The sequence below is a fragment of the Anomaloglossus baeobatrachus genome, chromosome 6 (assembly GCF_048569485.1).
Source record: "Anomaloglossus baeobatrachus isolate aAnoBae1 chromosome 6, aAnoBae1.hap1, whole genome shotgun sequence".
Taxonomy (NCBI): domain Eukaryota; kingdom Metazoa; phylum Chordata; class Amphibia; order Anura; family Aromobatidae; genus Anomaloglossus; species Anomaloglossus baeobatrachus.
This window is the reverse complement of record NC_134358.1, coordinates 12,705,293-12,723,522: the sequence shown is the minus strand read 5'-3', so window position 1 is coordinate 12,723,522 and position 18,230 is coordinate 12,705,293. Positions and strand designations below refer to the sequence as shown.

General features: G+C 54.8%; 1 protein-coding gene across 3 annotated transcripts in view; it reads left to right on the top strand.

Moving 5' to 3' along the window:
• Nucleotides 1–18,230, top strand: part of LOC142316948 (microtubule-actin cross-linking factor 1, isoforms 6/7-like) — a 204,694-nt gene that overhangs the window by 146,627 nt on the left and 39,837 nt on the right. For all 3 annotated transcript variants that reach the window (XM_075352764.1, XM_075352765.1, XM_075352766.1), the window contains exons 17-26: nucleotides 191–292; nucleotides 4,171–4,311; nucleotides 6,711–6,866; nucleotides 7,968–8,165; nucleotides 8,591–8,719; nucleotides 9,182–9,352; nucleotides 10,149–10,304; nucleotides 11,056–11,262; nucleotides 12,459–12,581; nucleotides 15,746–15,915. In XM_075352764.1, coding sequence (XP_075208879.1) covers nucleotides 191–292; nucleotides 4,171–4,311; nucleotides 6,711–6,866; nucleotides 7,968–8,165; nucleotides 8,591–8,719; nucleotides 9,182–9,352; nucleotides 10,149–10,304; nucleotides 11,056–11,262; nucleotides 12,459–12,581; nucleotides 15,746–15,915 — 1,553 coding nt within the window. The remainder of the gene's footprint in view (nucleotides 1–190; nucleotides 293–4,170; nucleotides 4,312–6,710; nucleotides 6,867–7,967; nucleotides 8,166–8,590; nucleotides 8,720–9,181; nucleotides 9,353–10,148; nucleotides 10,305–11,055; nucleotides 11,263–12,458; nucleotides 12,582–15,745; nucleotides 15,916–18,230) is intronic.

Below are 18,230 nucleotides of genomic sequence, written 5' to 3'. Positions count from 1 at the left end.
GTCTGTGCGCCGGGGGCGGGCATTGTTTGTAGGCGGGCACCAGGTGTAGTCTGTGCGCGGGGGGCGGGCGTTGTCTGTGCGCCGGGGGCGGGCATTGTTTGTAGGCAGGCACCAGGTGTAGTCTGTGCGCGGGGGTTGTCCACTTCTGCCCTGCGGTGCTTGTGCGGTGCTCACCACTCTCTCTCCGCAGCGGCTGCAGGACTGGCTGCTCAATGCTGAATCCCGCCTCTCTGAGGAGTTCTTAGTGGGGGGAGACCTGGACATGGTGAAGCGGCAGCTGTCTGAGCTGAAGGTGAGACCCCGACCCTACATGAGCGACTGATGGAGACCGCGTATGGCCAACACAATAAGACACGATGTAACAGCAGAATAGTGACCGCAGCTCTGGAGGTGACTGGAGGATAAGACATGATGTAACAGCAGAATAGTGACTGCAGCTCTGGAGGTGCTTGGAGGAGAAGACACGATGTAACAGCAGAATAGTGAGTGCAGCTCTGGAGGTGACTGGAGGATAAGACCTGATGTAACAACAGAGTAGTGAGTGCAGCTCTGGAGGTGACTGGAGGATAAGACCTGATGTAACAGCAGAACAGTGACCGCAGCTCTGGAGGTGCCTGGAGGAAAAGACACGATGTAACAGCAGAATAGTGAGTGCAGCTCTGGAGGTGACTGGAGGATAAGACCTGATGTAACTGCAGAATAGTGAGTGCAGCTCTGCAGGTGACTGGAGGATAAGACCTGATGTAACAGCAGAATAGTGAGTGCAGCTCTGGAGGTGACTGGAGGATAAGACCTGATGTAACAGCAGAATAGTGAGTGCAGCTCTGCAGGTGACTGGAGGATAAGACCTGATGTAACAGCAGAATAGTGAGTGCAGCTCTGGAGGTGACTGGAGGATAAGACCTGATGTAACAGCAGAACAGTGAGTGCAGCTCTGGAGGTGACTGGAGGATAAGATATGATGTAACAGCAGAACAGTGAGTGCAGCTCTGGAGGTGACTGGAGGATAAGACCTGATGTAACAGCAGAACAGTGAGTGCAACTCTGGAGGTGACTGGAGGATAAGATATGATGTAACAGCAGAACAGTGAGTGCAGCTCTGGAGGTGACTGGAGGATAAGACCTGATGTAACAGCAGAATAGTGAGTGCAGCTCTGGAGGTGACTGGCGCACCAGTCCTGATGTGACCGCGGAGCAGTATGTAGTTAGGGTAGCTGTACACGGCTGTCTGAGTGTTACCGTGTTAGAGGCGCGGGTCGTTTCTTCTTCGTTGTTGCTGTTTCGTTCCCCTGTTCTTGCTTCTGAGCTGTTTAGACCCCGGAGGTCGGAGGTGTTTATTCCGGGGGTGGTGATGGGACGTGGATGAGATTCGTGGCTGCTGTGATCTCCCGGATCTCACCTCCGATCTGTCACTGGATACAGTGGATATGATGAGTGCACACTCAGCGGGGGAGGGGCTTCTGTCACGTTAATAATCCTATAGAAAATCAGTTCAGCGCTTTCTCCACCTTTAATGTCGCCACAATCTGTACAAAGCCACCGAGAAACAAGCTGCGAGGAAATACAGGAATAAGTAAAACAATCCGGTTGCAGAAGTGTTCACACCCTCCTATAATGGGGGGGTGGTTGTGCTCAGAATCAGCGATCCCATCCCCCATGTTACACGGTATCAGCGCTCGGCCGCCGTCATTCACATCTGATTATCCCCAGAGAAAGTGTCGCGGATTTCCTGACATTTTCTGTAAACAGCCGACAACACAGCAAAGGTCTCACTGTGGAACGTGACCGCGAGAGAGGACGGGACTAAACATGTCCCAGGGGTTAGATACCGCAGAATCTGTCCCTGGCACCTGCACTATTTCTGGGGACAGTCCCGATGACGCGCACCAACCACACTAATGCTAGGAAGCAAGATGGCTACCGCATAACCATGATTGACAGGCAATCCCCGCATGTTTACTGACTGATAAAAAGCCGGGTAACACGAGGGCCGGGGACTCAGGCATGGCGTCCGAGCCGCAGGATACTCAATCAAGCACCCAGCACACTCACCCATCACTATTCACCAAGTAATAGTATAAGGGTGTGCAGATTTATGCAACCACAATATTTTACTTCTTTATTTATTTTTTTTGTTTTCACCACAGAGGATGTCGCTTTGTGTCTCATTTGTACAGATTATGGGCGACAGAAAATAGGAAAAAAGTCCTGAAATGATTCTTCTCGGGATGATTGTTCACATGACAATTAGTGGGAATTTTACCGGGGTGTGTAGATTTTTTATATCCCCGGTATACCGCGTGCAGAATTATTAGGCAAGTTGTATTTTAGAGGATTTTTTTTTTATTATTGATCAACAACTATGTTCTCAATCACCCAAAAGACTCCTAAATATCAAAGCTTAATATTTTTGGCAGTTGGAGGGGTTTTAGATTTGGCTTCTTAGGAGGATCTGTTTGTGCAGGTGACTATTACTGTGCAGAATTATTAGGCAACTTAATAAAAACCCAAATCTATTCCCATCTCACTTGTTTATTGTCACCAGGTAACCAATATAACTGCACAACATTCAGAAATAAACATTTCTGACTGCAAAAACAAAACCTCAAAAAATGAGTGCCCAATATCGCCCCCTTTCTTTCTGATGACACTCACCACAGCCTCCAGACACCACAGCCTCCACCCACCACAGCCTCCAGCCACCACAGCCTCCAGCCACCACAGCCTCCAGACACCACAGCCTCCAGCCACTACAGCCTCCAGCCACCACAGCCTCCAGCCACCACAGCCTCCAGCCACCACAGCCTCCAGCCACCACAGCCTCCAGACACTACAGCCTCCAGCCACTACAGCCTCCAGCCACCACAGCCTCCAGACACGGCAGCCTCCAGACACGGCAGCCTCCAGCCACCGCAGCCTCCAGCCACCGCAGCCTCCAGCCACCACAGCCTCCAGCCACCACAGCCTCCAGCCACCGCAGCCTCCAGCCACCACAGCCTCCAGCCACCACAGCCTCCAGCCACCACAGCCTCCAGCCACCACAGCCTCCAGACACTGCTCCCAGAGGTGCACTGTTTTCCCTCCCTGTAGAGCTCACATTTTATGAGGGACTACAGGTTCTCTATGGGGTTCAGATGAGGGGAACAAGGGGGCCATGTCATTATTTTTTCATCTTTTAGACCTTTACTGGCCAGCCACGCTGTGGAGTAGTTGGATGCATGTGATGGAGCATTGTCCTGCATGAAAATCATGTTTTTCTTGAACGATAGCGACTTCTTCTTGTACCACTGCTTGAAGAAGTTGTCTTCCAGAAACTGGCAGTAGGTCTGGGAGTTGAACTTCCTCCATCCTCAACCCGAAAAGGTCCCACAAGTTGATCTTTGCTGATCCCAGCCCATACCAGTCCCCACCTCCACCTTGCTGGCGTCTGAGTCAGAGTGGAGCTCCCTGCCTTGTACTGATCCAGTCTCTGGCCCATCCATCTGCCCATCAAGAGTCACTCTCATCTCATCAGTCCATAAAACCTGTGAAAAATCAGTCTTCAGATATTTCTTGGCCCAGTCTTGAGGTTTTATCTTATGTTTCTTGTTCAGAGGTGGTGGTTTTCAGCCTTCCTTACCTTGGCCTGTCCCTGAGTATGGCACACCTTGTGCTTTTTGATACTCCAGTAACGTTGCAGCTCTGAAATATGGACAAACTGGTGACAAATGGCATCTTGGCAGCTTCACGCTTCTTGTGACCCTGTTGGCTATTTGCCATGAAACGCTTGATTGTTCGGTGATCACGCTTCAAAGTTTGGCAATTTCAAGACTGGTGCATCCCTCTGCAAGACATCGCACAATATGGACTTTTCAGAGCCCGTCAAATCTCTCTACTGACCCATTTTGCCAAAGGAAAAGAAGTTGCCTAATAATTGCGCACACCTTATATAGGGTGTTGTGTCATTACACCGCACACCTCCTCATTACAGAGAGGCACAGCACCGGATTTACTTCATTGGTAGTTGGCTCTCAGCCTATACAGCTTGTAGTAGGACGACGTGTATAACAAGTATCATGTGATCAGAATACTCATTTACCTAATAATTCTGCACACAGTGTATGTGAGGATAGACCTGTGCTGTGGGGGGACATGTTCTGTAACTGATGTGGGGGCTTCTTTTTGCATCAGGAGTTTAAGCGGGAGCTGTACCAACACCGGGTGGAGCTGGAGAGCACCGGGCACCAGAACATGGACCGGTCCGGGGAATCTGCGCTGTGTGACTTCAGAGAGCGCTGGGACCGGCTGGAGGAAGAGACGGTGAATCGGCAGGTGAGGACTGGGCAGGACGTGCTATGCACTGGGCAGGACGGGCTATGCACTGGGCAGGACAGGCTATGCACTGGGCAGGACGGGCTATGGGCTGGGCAGGACGGGCTATGGGCTGGGCAGGACGGGCTATGGGCTGGGCAGGACGGGCTATGGGCTGGGCAGGACGGGCTATGGGCTGGGCAGGACGGGCTATGGGCTGGGCAGGACGGGCTATGGGCTGGGCAGGACGGGCTATGTACTGGACAGGACGGGCTATGGGCTAGGCAGGACGGGCTATGGGCTGGGCAGGACGGGCTATGGAGTGGGCAGGACGGGCTATGGACTGGGCAGGACGGTCTATGGGCTGGGCAGGACGGGCTATGGGCTGGGCAGGATGGGCTATGCGCTGGGCAGGACGGTCTATGGGCTGGGCAGGACGGTCTATGGGCTGGGCAGGACGGTCTATGGGCTGGGCAGGACGGTCTATGGGCTGGGCAGGACGGGCTATGGGCTGGGCAGGACGGACTATGGGCTGGGCAGGACGGGCTATGGGCTGGGCAGGACGGGCTATGGGCTGGGCAGGACGGGCTATGGGCTGGGCAGGACGGGCTATGGGCTGGGCAGGACGGGCTATGCACTGGGCAGGACAGCTATGGACGGGTCTCATAGCCACAAGTGCCCTGAACCATATGAGGGGGACTATAGCGCCACCTCCTGTCAGTGCAGGCATCAGTGCAACCAATGCTTATCTTCATCCTCTCATAATATCCTACTCCTGCTCTTTTCCATAAATGGTGCCACGAGTGGGAATTATGTAGTAAGCTGGTGGAGTGCCCCTCTAACCATAAAGTATGTTTGTTCCTGTATCTGCCCCTGCATCCTTGTATTTCCACCTCCGCCCCTTTATCTGCACCTCAGTCCCTGTACCTGCTTCTCCTCCTCCGTATCTGAACCTCCGCCCCGGAATCTGCCCCTCCGGCCCTGTATCTGCCCCTCCGGCCCTGTATCTGCCCCTCCAGCCCTGTATCTACCCCTCCACACCTGTATCTGCCCCTCTGCCCCTGTATCTGCCCCTCTGCCCCTGTATCTGCCCCTTTGGCCCTGCATCTGCCTCTCCGGCCCTGTATCTGCCCCTCCGCCCCTGTATCTGCCCCTCCGCTCCTGTATCTGCCCCTGCGCACCTGTATCTTCCCCTCCGCCCCTGTATCTTCCCCTCCGCCCCTGTATCTGCCCCTCCGGCCCTGTATCTGCCTCTGCGCCTCTGTATTTGCCCCTTGGTGCTGTGTATTTCCCTGACCATGTGATGTGTTCTGCTCCTCTGCCCCTGTATCTTACCCTCCGCCCCTGTATCTTCCCCTCCGGCCCTGTATCTTCCCCTCCGCCCCTGTATCTGCCCCTCCGCCCCTGTATCTGCCCCTCCGCCCCTGTATCTACCCCTCCGGCCCTGTATCTGCCCCTCCGGCCCTGTATCTGCCCCTCCGCCCCTGTATCTGCCCCTCCGCGCCTGTATCTGCCCCTCCGGCCCTGTATCTGCCCCTCCGGCCCTGTATCTGCCCCTCCGGCCCTGTATCTGCCCCTCCGGCCCTGTATCTGCCCCTCCGGCCCTGTATCTGCCCCTCCAGCCTTGTATCTACCCCTCCACACCTGTATCTGCCCCTCTGCCCCTGTATCTGCCCCTTTGGCCCTGCATCTGCCTCTCCGGCCCTGCATCTGCCTCTCCGGCCCTGCATCTGCCTCTCCGGCCCTGTATCTGCCCCTCCGCCCCTGTATCTTCCCCTCCGCCCCTGTATCTTCCCCTCCGCCCCTGTATCTGCCCCTCCGCCCCTGTATCTGCCCCTCCGCCCCTGTATCTGCCTCTGCGCCTCTGTATTTGCCCCTTGGTGCTGTGTATTTCCCTGACCATGTGATGTGTTCTGCTCCTCTGCCCCTGTATCTTCCCCTCCGGCCCCTGTATCTGCCCCTCTGCCCCTGTATCTGCCCCTCTGCCCCTGTATCTGCCCCTTTGGCCCTGCATCTGCCTCTCCGGCCCTGTATCTGCCTCTCCGGCCCTGTATCTTCCCCTCCGCCCCTGTATCTGCCCCTCCGGCCCTGTATCTTCCCCTCCGCCCCTGTATCTTCCCCTCTGCCCCTGTATCTGCCTCTCCGCCCCTGTATCTGCCCCTCCGGCCCTGTATCTGCCCCTCCGGCCCTGTATCTGCCTCTCCGGCCCTGTATCTGCCCCTCCGGCCCTGTATCTGCCTCTCCGGCCCTGTATCTGCCCCTCCGGCCCTGTATCTGCCCCTCCGCCCCTGTATCTTCCCCTCCGCCCCTGTATCTTCCCCTCTGCCCCTGTATCTGCCCCTCCGCCCCTGTATCTGCCTCTGTGCCTCTGTATTTGCCCCTTGGTGCTGTGTATTTCCCTGACCATATGTTCTCTGCAGCACCAGTTGGAGGATGCTCTGATGGGTCTGGGCCAGTTCCAGAATCAGCTGGAGGAGCTGGTGAACTGGTTGTCGCACACTGCGCAGCAGCTGCAGGATCCTCGTCCACCCTGCACCGACCTGCAGAGCTGTGAGATCCAGCTGGCAAAGCACAAGGTGAGCTCACCGGACTGCACTGACCTCAGCACGGAGGGGGTGATAGTCCTGTCAGATGCCAGTGACCCCAGTGTACAGGGCAGCGCCGGACCCAAAGCTCGCAGACCCCGGTATAGCGCCCACCCCACATATAATGGAGAATATCTATATCCCCAGCCATCACGTGCCACAATATGCAATACTGATACATGGTGCACAATATACACAGTATATACAGAGGCTCCTGGCACTGTATCAGGCCCTGGTGGTCAGTGGTGCAGTGCACTGAGGCCCTGGTGCTCAGTGGTGCAGTGCACTGAGGCCCTGGTGGTCAGTGGTGGGGTGCACTGAGGCCCTGGTGCTCAGTGGTGCAGTGCACTGAGGCCCTGGTGGTCAGTGGTGGGGTGCACTGAGGCCCTGGTGGTCAGTGGTGCGTTGCACTGAGGCCCTGGTGGTCAGTGGTGCAGTGCACTGAGGCCCTGGTGGTCAGTGGTGCGGTGCACTGAGGCCCTGGTGGTCAGTGGTGCGGTGCACTGAGGCCCTGGTGGTCAGTGGTGCGGTGCACTGAGGCCCTGGTGGTCAGTGGTGCAGTGCACTGAGGCCCTGGTGGTCAGAGGTGCAGTGCACTGAGGCCCTGGTGGTCAGTGGTGCAGTGCACTGAGGCCCTGGTGGTCAGTGGTGCAGTGCACTGAGGTCCTGGTGGTCCGTGGTGCAGTGCACTGAGGCCCTGGTGGTCAGTGGTGCAGTGCACTGAGGCCCTGGTGGTCAGTGGTGCAGTGCACTGAGGCCCTGGTGGTCAGTGGTGCAGTGCACTGAGGCCCTGGTGGTCAGTGGTGCAGTGCACTGAGGTCCTGGTGGTCAGTGGTGCAGTGCACTGAGGTCCTAGTGGTCAGTGGTGCAGTGCACTGAGGCCCTGGTGATCACTGGTGCAGTGCACTAAGGTCCTGGTGGTCAGTGGTGCAGTGCACTGAGGTCTTGGTGGTCAGTGGTGCAGTGCACTGAGGTCCTGGTGGTCAGTGGTGCAGAGCACTGAGGTCCTGGTGGTCAGAGTCTTCTATTGCTCCCCTAGCTATGCCCCAGAATTCATTAGCTATGACCCTGTATAGCTGTGTGTCGCTGCAGGTGCTCAGGAACGACGTGTTGTCACACAGCCGCACTGTGGAGTCGGTGGACGAGGCCGGACGGGCGATCGTGCTCTCCTCCCCGGGTGATGGGATGGACGCTCTGCAGACCAGGCTAACAGAACTGCGGCAGAGATGGGAGTACGTGCAGAGCGAGACGGAGCGACGACAGCTGGAGCTGGAGAACGACCTCAGCCGGGTAAGGGGACCGGAGCAATAGCACTAAGGTGGGGGCACATGGTGGGGGAGGGTGGGAGCAGCCATCAGCATCTGCAGCCCACCCCAGGATTTACATCATCAAACATCTCAAATTTGACATATCTGAAACCCGATGGCCCAGTGATACAGTGAACCATTAATGGCCCAGTGATAAAGTGATCCAATGGTGGCCCAGTGATAAAATGATCCATTAATGGCCCAGTGATAAAGTGATCCAGTGATCCATTAATGGCCCAGTGATGGTGATCCAATGATGGCCCAGTGATAAAATGATCCATTAATGGCCCAGTGATAAAGTGATTCAGTGATGGCCCAGTGATCCATTAATGGCCCAGTGATAAAGTGATCCAATCATGGCCCAGTGATATAATGATGCCCCAATAATCACATAAGTTCTTCTCACAGGTGCAGGATGTGACCCTAGAGATCACTGACCTCCTGCAGTGGCTGGAGCAGGTGGAGGCGCGACTGTCCTTCTCTAAATCAGTGTGGGGGCATCCAGAATCCACCAGAGACGCTCTCACTAAACACCTGGTAAGAGATCTGCTCTCCTGCGCTCTTCCTCGGTCCTCTCTCCTGCGCTCTTCCTCGGTCCTCTCTCCTGCGCTCTTCCTCGGTCCTCTCTCCTGCGCTCTTCCTCGGTCCTCTCTCCTGCGCTCTTCCTCGGTCCTCTCTCCTGCGCTCTTCCTCGGTCCTCTCTCCTGCGCTCTTCCTCGGTCCTCTCTCCTGCGCTCTTCCTCGGTCCTCTCTCCTGCGCTCTTCCTCGGTCCTCTCTCCTGCGCTCTTCCTCGGTCCTCTCTCCTGCGCTCTTCCTCGGTCCTCTCTCCTGCGCTCTTCCTCGGTCCTCTCTCCTGCGCTCTTCCTCGGTCCTCTCTCCTGCGCTCTTCCTCGGTCCTCTCTCCTGCGCTCTTCCTCGGTCCTCTCTCCTGCGCTCTTCCTCGGTCCTCTCTCCTGCGCTCTTCCTCAGTCCTTTCTTTGGTCCTCTTGTGCCTTCAGGATCTCTGTAAAGAGATGGAGTGTAAGCAGCACACATATAACAGTGTCCGAGATCACCTGCAGCGCCTCTTGGCCTCCAACCCACAGCCGAGAGGCTCAAGTGTCGATCATCAGCTCCGAATCCTGGAGCAGAAGTGGGAGAGCGCATCCAGCAAGGTGCAGGAACGGAAGGTGGGTTCTAGAGCGGCTGTGACTGGTCAGTGTACACCCTTACATGCTGCTCGCCCCCGGGGCTGACCCTGGCATACTGGTCACACCGGGGGGGATGGCGCTGACCCTGGCATACTGGTCACACCGGGGGGATGGCGCTGACCCTGTCATACTGGTCACACCTGGGGGACAGCGCTGACCCTGGCATACTGGTCACACCGGGGGGACAGCGCTGACCCTGATATACTGGTCACACCGGGGGGATGGCGCTGACCCTGGCATACTGGTCACACCGGGGGGACGGCGCTGACCCTGTCATACTGGTCACACCGGGGGGATGGCGCTGACCCTGTCATACTGGTCACACCGGGGGGATGGCGCTGACCCTGTCATACTGGTCACACCGGGGGAATGGCGCTGACCCTGGCATACTTGTCACACCTGGGGGGATGGCGCTGACCCTGGCATACTGGTCACACCGGGGGGACGGCGCTGACCCTGGCATACTGGTCACACCGGGGGGACAGCGCTGACCCTGGCATACTGGTCACACCGGGGGGACAGCGCTGACCCTGGCATACTTGTCACACTGTGGGGACGGCGCTGACCCTGGCATACTGGTCACACTGTGGGGACGGCGCTGACCCTGGCATACTGGTCACACTGTGGGGACGGCGCTGACCCTGGCATACTGGTCACACTGTGGGGACGGCGCTGACCCTGGCATACTTGTCACACTGTGGGGATGGCGCTGACCCTGGCATACTGGTCACACTGTGGGGATGGCGCTGACCCTGCCACTTTGTCTGTATTGCAGGTCTGCTTATCAGAAGGCCTGGCTGTGATCACAGAATTCCACCGCACCATGCAGGAAGTGTCACAGTGGATCGGACAGGCAGAGGGACGACTGAACACTGCCGGACCCCCCAGCATCATAATGGAGACCGTCACCAACCAGATCCAGGAGCACAAGGTGCCGCACCACAGATAGCAAACATATCAGTGGGCCCGATATAGGTGACAGGAGCCGCACCAGCCAGCTGGTCAGTGATAGCGACTGCAGCTCTGGAGGTGACTGGAGGATAACACATGATATAACAGCAGAATAGTGACCACAGCTCTGGAGGTGACTGGAGGATAAGACATGATGTAACAGCAGTATAGTGAGCGCAGCTCTGGAGGTGACTGGAGGATAAGACACGATGTAACACCAGAATAGTGAGTGCAGCTCTGGAGGATAAGACATGATGTAACAGCAGAATAGTGAGTGCAGCTCTGGAGGTGACTGGAGGATAAGACATGATGTAACAGCAGTATAGTGAGCGCAGCTCTGGAGGTGACTGGAGGATAAGACACGATGTAACAGCAGAATAGTGACTGCAGCTCTGGAGGTGACTGGAGGATAAGACATGATGTAACAGCAGTATAGTGAGTGCAGCTCTGGAGGATAATACATGATGTAACAGCAGCATAGTGAGTGCAGCTCTGGAGGTGACTGGAGTATAATACATGATGTAACAGCAGCATAGTGAGTGCAGCTCTGGAGGTGACTGGAGTATAATACGTGATGTAACAGCAGAATAGTGAGTGCAGCTCTGGAGGTGACTGGAGTATAATACATGATGTAACAGCAGCATAGTGAGTGCAGCTCTGGAGGTGATATGTAGGGTATCTCCGGTTTGCATGTGCCGCTGATGTTGTGCCGTCTTTGCCGCCATCTTCAGAGTTTGCTGCAGGAGATTGAGGCGTATGACGTGAAGCTTTATGATCTGGAGTCGGTGTGTTCTCGGCTGAAGGACGTGAGCCGGAAGCAGGAGACTGAGCTGACCCAGAGCCTGGTGCAGAGCGCCCGGGAAAGACTGGGCAAAGTGCAGGAGCGGGCGGCAGAGAGGGGCCGCAGCCTGGAGGAGTCCCGCAGACAAGCCAAGCAGGTGAGCGCCTGCAGTGTATGGAGTGTGCACAGGTCTGCTCCACATTGATAGAGGCGCAGTGCCCCCTGGTGGCCGCACAGCTCTGCTCCACATTGATAGAGGCGCAGTGCCCCCTGGTGGCCGCACAGGTCTGCTCCACATTGATAGAGGCGCAGTGCCCCCTGGTGGCCGCACAGGTCTGCTCCACATTGATAGAGGCGCAGTGCCCCCTGGTGGCCGCACAGGTCTGCTCCACATTGATAGAGGCGCAGTGCCCCCTGGTGGCCGCACAGCTCTGCTCCACATTGATAGAGGCGCAGTGCCCCCTGGTGGCCGCACAGGTCTGCTCCACATTGATAGAGGCGCAGTGCCCCCTGGTGGCCGCACAGGTCTGCTCCACATTGATAGAGGCGCAGTGCCCCCTGGTGGCCGCACAGGTCTGCTCCACATTGATAGAGGCGCAGTGCCCCCTGGTGGCCGCACAGGTCTGCTCCACATTGATAGAGGCGCAGTGCCCCCTGGTGGCCGCACAGGTCTGCTCCACATTGATAGAGGCGCAGTGCCCCCTGGTGGCCGCACAGGTCTGCTCCACATTGATAGAGGCGCAGTGCCCCCTGGTGGCCGCACAGCTCTGCTCCACATTGATAGAGGCGCAGTGCCCCCTGGTGGCCGCACAGCTCTGCTCCACATTGATAGAGGCGCAGTGCCCCCTGGTGGCCGCACAGCTCTGCTCCACATTGATAGAGGCGCAGTGCCCCCTGGTGGCCGCACAGGTCTGCTCCACATTGATAGAGGCGCACTGCCCCCTGGTGGCCGCACAGCTCTGCTCCACATTGATAGAGGCGCAGTGCCCCCTGGTGGCCGCACAGGTCTGCTCCACATTGATAGAGGCGCAGTGCCCCCTGGTGGCCGCACAGGTCTGCTCCACATTGATAGAGGCGCAGTGCCCCCTGGTGGCCGCACAGCTCTGCTCCACATTGATAGAGGCGCAGTGCCCCCTGGTGGCCGCACAGGTCTGCTCCACATTGATAGAGGCGCAGTGCCCCCTGGTGGCCGCACAGGTCTGCTCCACATTGATAGAGGCGCAGTGCCCCCTGGTGGCCGCACAGGTCTGCTCCACATTGATAGAGGCGCAGTGCCCCCCTGGTGGCCGCAGAGCGGTCAGGCACTGAGGCGCTGCTCCTGGGACTGACTGCAATACGTCTCTGTTCCCACAGTACAGCGAGTCCCGGCAGAAGCTTCTGGAATGGCTGGAAGAGGTGGATCGCACCCTGGAGTCTCAGCAGATTGACACCAGCGTCAGCCAAGAACATATAAAGCAGCAGCTGAGCAAGCACAAGGTACCCGGACTGTCTGCGAGCACACTGACACTGCGCATGACATCAGCACAACACCTCGTGACATCAGCGACATCACAAGTTACGCTGTGACATCACTGACCCCGGGAGTCGTGTTACACTGTGACATCACTGACCCCGGGAGTCGTGTTACCCTGTGACATCACTGACCCCGGGAGTCTTGTTACACTGTGACATCACTGACCCCGGGAGTCGTGTTACACTGTGACATCACTGACCCCGGGAGTCGTGTTACACTGTGACATCACTGACCCCGGGAGTCGTGTTACCCTGTGACATCACTGACCCCGGGAGTCTTGTTACACTGTGACATCACTGACCCCGGGAGTCGTGTTACACTGTGACATCACTGACCCCGGGAGTCGTGTTACACTGTGACATCACTGACCCCGGGAGTCGTGTTACACTGTGACATCACTGACCCCGGGAGTCTTGTTACACTGTGACATCACTGACCCCGGGAGTCTTGTTACACTGTGACATCACTGACCCCGGGAGTCGTGTTACACTGTGACGTCACTGACCCCGGGAGTCGTGTTACACTGTGACGTCACTGACCCCGGGAGTCGTGTTACACTGTGACATCACTGACCCCGGGAGTCGTGTTACACTGTGACATCACTGACCCCGGGAGTCGTGTTACACTGTGACATCACTGACCCCGGGAGTCGTGTTACACTGTGACATCACTGACCCCGGGAGTCGTGTTACACTGTGACATCACTGACCCCGGGAGTCGTGTTACACTGTGACATCACTGACCCCGGGAGTCGTGTTACACTGTGACATCACTGACCCCGGGAGTCTTGTTACACTGTGACATCACTGACCCCGGGAGTCGTGTTACACTGTGACATCACTGACCCCGGGAGTCGTGTTACACTGTGACATCACTGACCCCGGGAGTCGTGTTACCCTGTGACATCACTGACCCCGGGAGTCGTGTTACACTGTGACATCACTGACCCCGGGAGTCGTGTTACACTGTGACGTCACTGACCCCGGGAGTCGTGTTACACTGTGACGTCACTGACCCCGGGAGTCGTGTTACACTGTGACGTCACTGACCCCGGGAGTCGTGTTACACTGTGACATCACTGACCCCGGGAGTCTTGTTACACTGTGACATCACTGACCCCGGGAGTCGTGTTACACTGTGACATCACTGACCCCGGGAGTCGTGTTACACTGTGACGTCACTGACCCCTGGAGTCGTGTTACACTGTGACATCACTGACCCCGGGAGTCGTGTTACACTGTGACGTCACTGACCTCGGGAGTCGTGTTACACTGTGACGTCACTGACCCCGGGAGTCGTGTTACACTGTGACGTCACTGACCCCGGGAGTCGTGTTACACTGTGACATCACTGACCCCGGGAGTCGTGTTGCACTGTGACCTCACTGACCCCGGGAGTCGTGTTGCACTGTGACCTCACTGACCCCGGGAGTCGTGTTACACTGTGACCTCACTGACCCCCGGGAGTCGTGTTACACTGTGACGTCACTGACCCCCGGGAGTCGTGTTACACTGTGACGTCACTGACCCCGGGAGTCGTGTTACACTGTGACGTCACTGACCCCGGGAGTCGTGTTACACTGTGACGTCACTGACCCCGGGAGTCGTGTTACCCTGTGACATCACTGACCCCGGGAGTCGTGTTACACTGTGACATCACTGACCCCGGGAGTCGTGTTACCCTGTGACATCACTGACCCCGGGAGTCGTGTTACCCTGTGACATCACTGACCCCGGGAGTCGTGTTACACTGTGACATCACTGACCCCGGGAGTCGTGTTACCCTGTGACATCACTGACCCCGGGAGTCGTGTTACCCTGTGACATCACTGACCCCGGGAGTCGTGTTACACTGTGACATCACTGACCCCGGGAGTCGTGTTACCCTGTGACATCACTGACCCCGGGAGTCGTGTTACACTGTGACATCACTGACCCCGGGAGTCGTGTTACCCTGTGACATCACTGACCCCGGGAGTCGTGTTACCCTGTGACATCACTGACCCCGGGAGTCGTGTTACACTGTGACATCACTGACCCCGGGAGTCGTGTTACACTGTGATGTCACTGACCCCGGGAGTCGTGTTACCCTGTGACATCACTGACCCCCGGGAGTCGTGTTACACTGTGACATCACTGACCCCGGGAGTCGTGTTACCCTGTGACATCACTGACCCCGGGAGTCGTGTTACCCTGTGACATCACTGACCCCGGGAGTCGTGTTACCCTGTGACATCACTGACCCCGGGAGTCGTGTTACCCTGTGACATCACTGACCCCGGGAGTCTTGTTACACTGTGACATCACTGACCCCGGGAGTCGTGTTACACTGTGACATCACTGACCCCGGGAGTCGTGTTACACTGTGACGTCACTGACCCCGGGAGTCGTGTTACACTGTGACATCACTGACCCCGGGAGTCGTGTTACACTGTGACATCACTGACCCCGGGAGTCGTGTTACCCTGTGACATCACTGACCCCGGGAGTCGTGTTACACTGTGACATCACTGACCCCGGGAGTCATCTAAAGGGTGCTTTACACGCTGTGACATCGCTAGCGATACCACCCGCCCCCTTTCGCTGTTTCGTCATGGGGGAGATCGCTGACGTAGTGAACAATATCGCTACGGCAGCGTCACACGGACATACCTGCCTAGCGACGTCGCTGGAGACACCGAACAATCTCTCCTTTAAGGGGGTGGTTCGTTCGATGTCACAGCGGGGTCACTAAGCGGCCGCCCAATAGCAGCGGAGGGGCGGAGATGAGCGGGACGCAACATCCCGCCACCTTCTTCCTTCCGCATTGCTGGTGGAGGCAGGTAAGGAGAGGTTCGTCGTTCCTGCGGTGTCACACACAGCGATGTATACTGCCGCAGGAACGACGAAACAACCAGCGCATGCACCACCAACGATATTATGAAAAGGAGCAACGATCAACGATTTTTGACGTTTTTGCGATCGTTGATCGTCACTCCTTTTAGTCACACACAATGATGACGCTAACTGCGCCGGATGTGCGTCACTAACGACGTGACCCCAACGATATATCGTTAGCGATGTCGCAGCGTGTAAAGCACCCTTTAGTCTATGGCATCATCGACAATTTCTCCTCTCTGTTCTTGCAGAGTTTTCAGAAAACCCTCTGGTCCAAACGTCCCATATATGAGGCGACTTTGCGGAGCGGCCGTGCTCTACGGGAGAAGATCCGACTGCCGGAGGATGAGCAGCAGATGGACGAGTCGCTGGGACAATTGAGAGAACGCTGGGACAATATCTGCTCTAGATCCACCGAGAGGTATGGACATTATTACATTATGCTGGGTCCATCTGGTAATGTTCAGATGCGGGACGAGCACAAGGTGCGGGCTCATTAGTAGTGTGCCTTCCTTCACCCTTTACCTCTATCTGACTACCTGACAGAGGTATAAGACCTACTGAGCGTATTGTTCTCGCGTGCAGGAGGTTCTTAACTTCACATATATATGATAACAGAAGCATGCTTATTATATAGATGCAGAACAGAACCAAGCTTACTACATAGATACAGAACCAAGCTTACTACATAGATACAGAACCAAGCTTACTACATAGATACAGAACTAAGCTTACTACATAGATACAAAACCAAGCTTACTACATAGATACAGAACCAAGCTTACTACATAGATACAGAACTAAGCTTACTACATAGATACAAAACCAAGCTTACTACATAGATACAGAACCAAGCTTACTACATAGATACAGAACTAAGCTTACTACATAGATACAAAACCAAGCTTACTACATAGATACAAAACCAAGCTTACTACATAGATACAAAACCAAGCTTACTACATAGATACATAACGAAGTTTACTACATACATACAGAACCAAGCTTACTACATAGATACAGAACCAAGCTTACTGCATAGATACAAAAGCAAGCTTACTACATACATACAGAACCAAACTTACTACATAGATACAAAACCAAGCTTACTACATAGATACAGAACTACACTTACTACATAAATACACAAGAGAACCAGAATTATTACATAACTACAGACAACAAAGCTTATAACATAGATTCAGACAGAACCAAGCTTACTACATACACTGATAGAGGTATAAGACCTACTGAGCGTATTGTTCTCGCGTGCAGGAGGTTCTTAACTTCACATATATATGATAACAGAAGCATGCTTATTATATAGATGCAGAACAGAACCAAGCTTACTACATAGATACAGAACCAAGCTTACTACATAGATACAGAACCAAGCTTACTACATAGATACAGAACTAAGCTTACTACATAGATACAAAACCAAGCTTACTACATAGATACAGAACCAAGCTTACTACATAGATACAGAACTAAGCTTACTACATAGATACAAAACCAAGCTTACTACATAGATACAGAACCAAGCTTACTACATAGATACAGAACTAAGCTTACTACATAGATACAAAACCAAGCTTACTACATAGATACATAACGAAGTTTATTACATACATACAGAACCAAGCTTACTACATAGATACAGAACCAAGCTTACTGCATAGATACAAAAGCAAGCTTACTACATACATACAGAACCAAACTTACTACATAGATACAAAACCAAGCTTACTACATAGATACAGAACTACACTTACTACATAAATACACAAGAGAACCAGAATTATTACATAACTACAGACAACAAAGCTTATAACATAGATTCAGACAGAACCAAGCTTACTACATACACTGATGAGCAAAAGGGTAACAATGTTTTGCACTTTGACTTTCCATATCTCTCCATCTTCCACAACTTTGAGCGTGAGACGAATCATTCTGGCTTCTCATACATAAATGAGACTTGCAGCTATTTAACATATGATGAGTTCTGCAAATTCTCGTCTGTCACTGCATTGTTACTGTTTTGCTCTTTTCCTTCCCGTACACTACAAATCACAACCTGTTCTCACCTTCCCTAATAGCTCAGTGTTATTAGGTTGATTCCCAGGTGAAAGATCACTGGTTGGAATCAAGGAGCCGCCATGAAGAAGTAGATTTTCTATGAAAAGAGACACTGCATCATCCAGTTCATCGATAGCGGCCTCTCGGCCAAGAAAATTGTCAAACTGCTTCATATACAGCCATGACAGGTGGAAAAATAAGAAATGACGTCCGTCCATTCACCAGCCAAGAAGGGACGTCCAGGGAAAATATCGGAGTATACAAGTCTCTCCTCACAAGGTCTATCAGTTCTGGAGACACCTGGCAGTGGAGGCGGCTCATCACAAGGTCTATCAGTTCTGGTGGCACCCGGCAGTGGAGGCGGCTCATCACAAGGTCTATCAGTTCTGGTGACACCCGGCAGTGGAGGCGGCTCATCACAAGGTCTATCAGTTCTGGAGACACCCGGCAGTGGAGGTGGCTCATCACAAGGTCTATCAGTTCTGGAGACACCCGGGAGTGGAGGCGGCTCATCACAAGGTCTATCAGTTCTGGTGGCACCCGGCAGTGGAGGCGGCTCATCACAAGGTCTATCAGTTCTGGTGACACCCGGCAGTGGAGGCGGCTCATCACAAGGTCTATCAGTTCTGGAGACACCCGGCAGTGGAGGCGGCT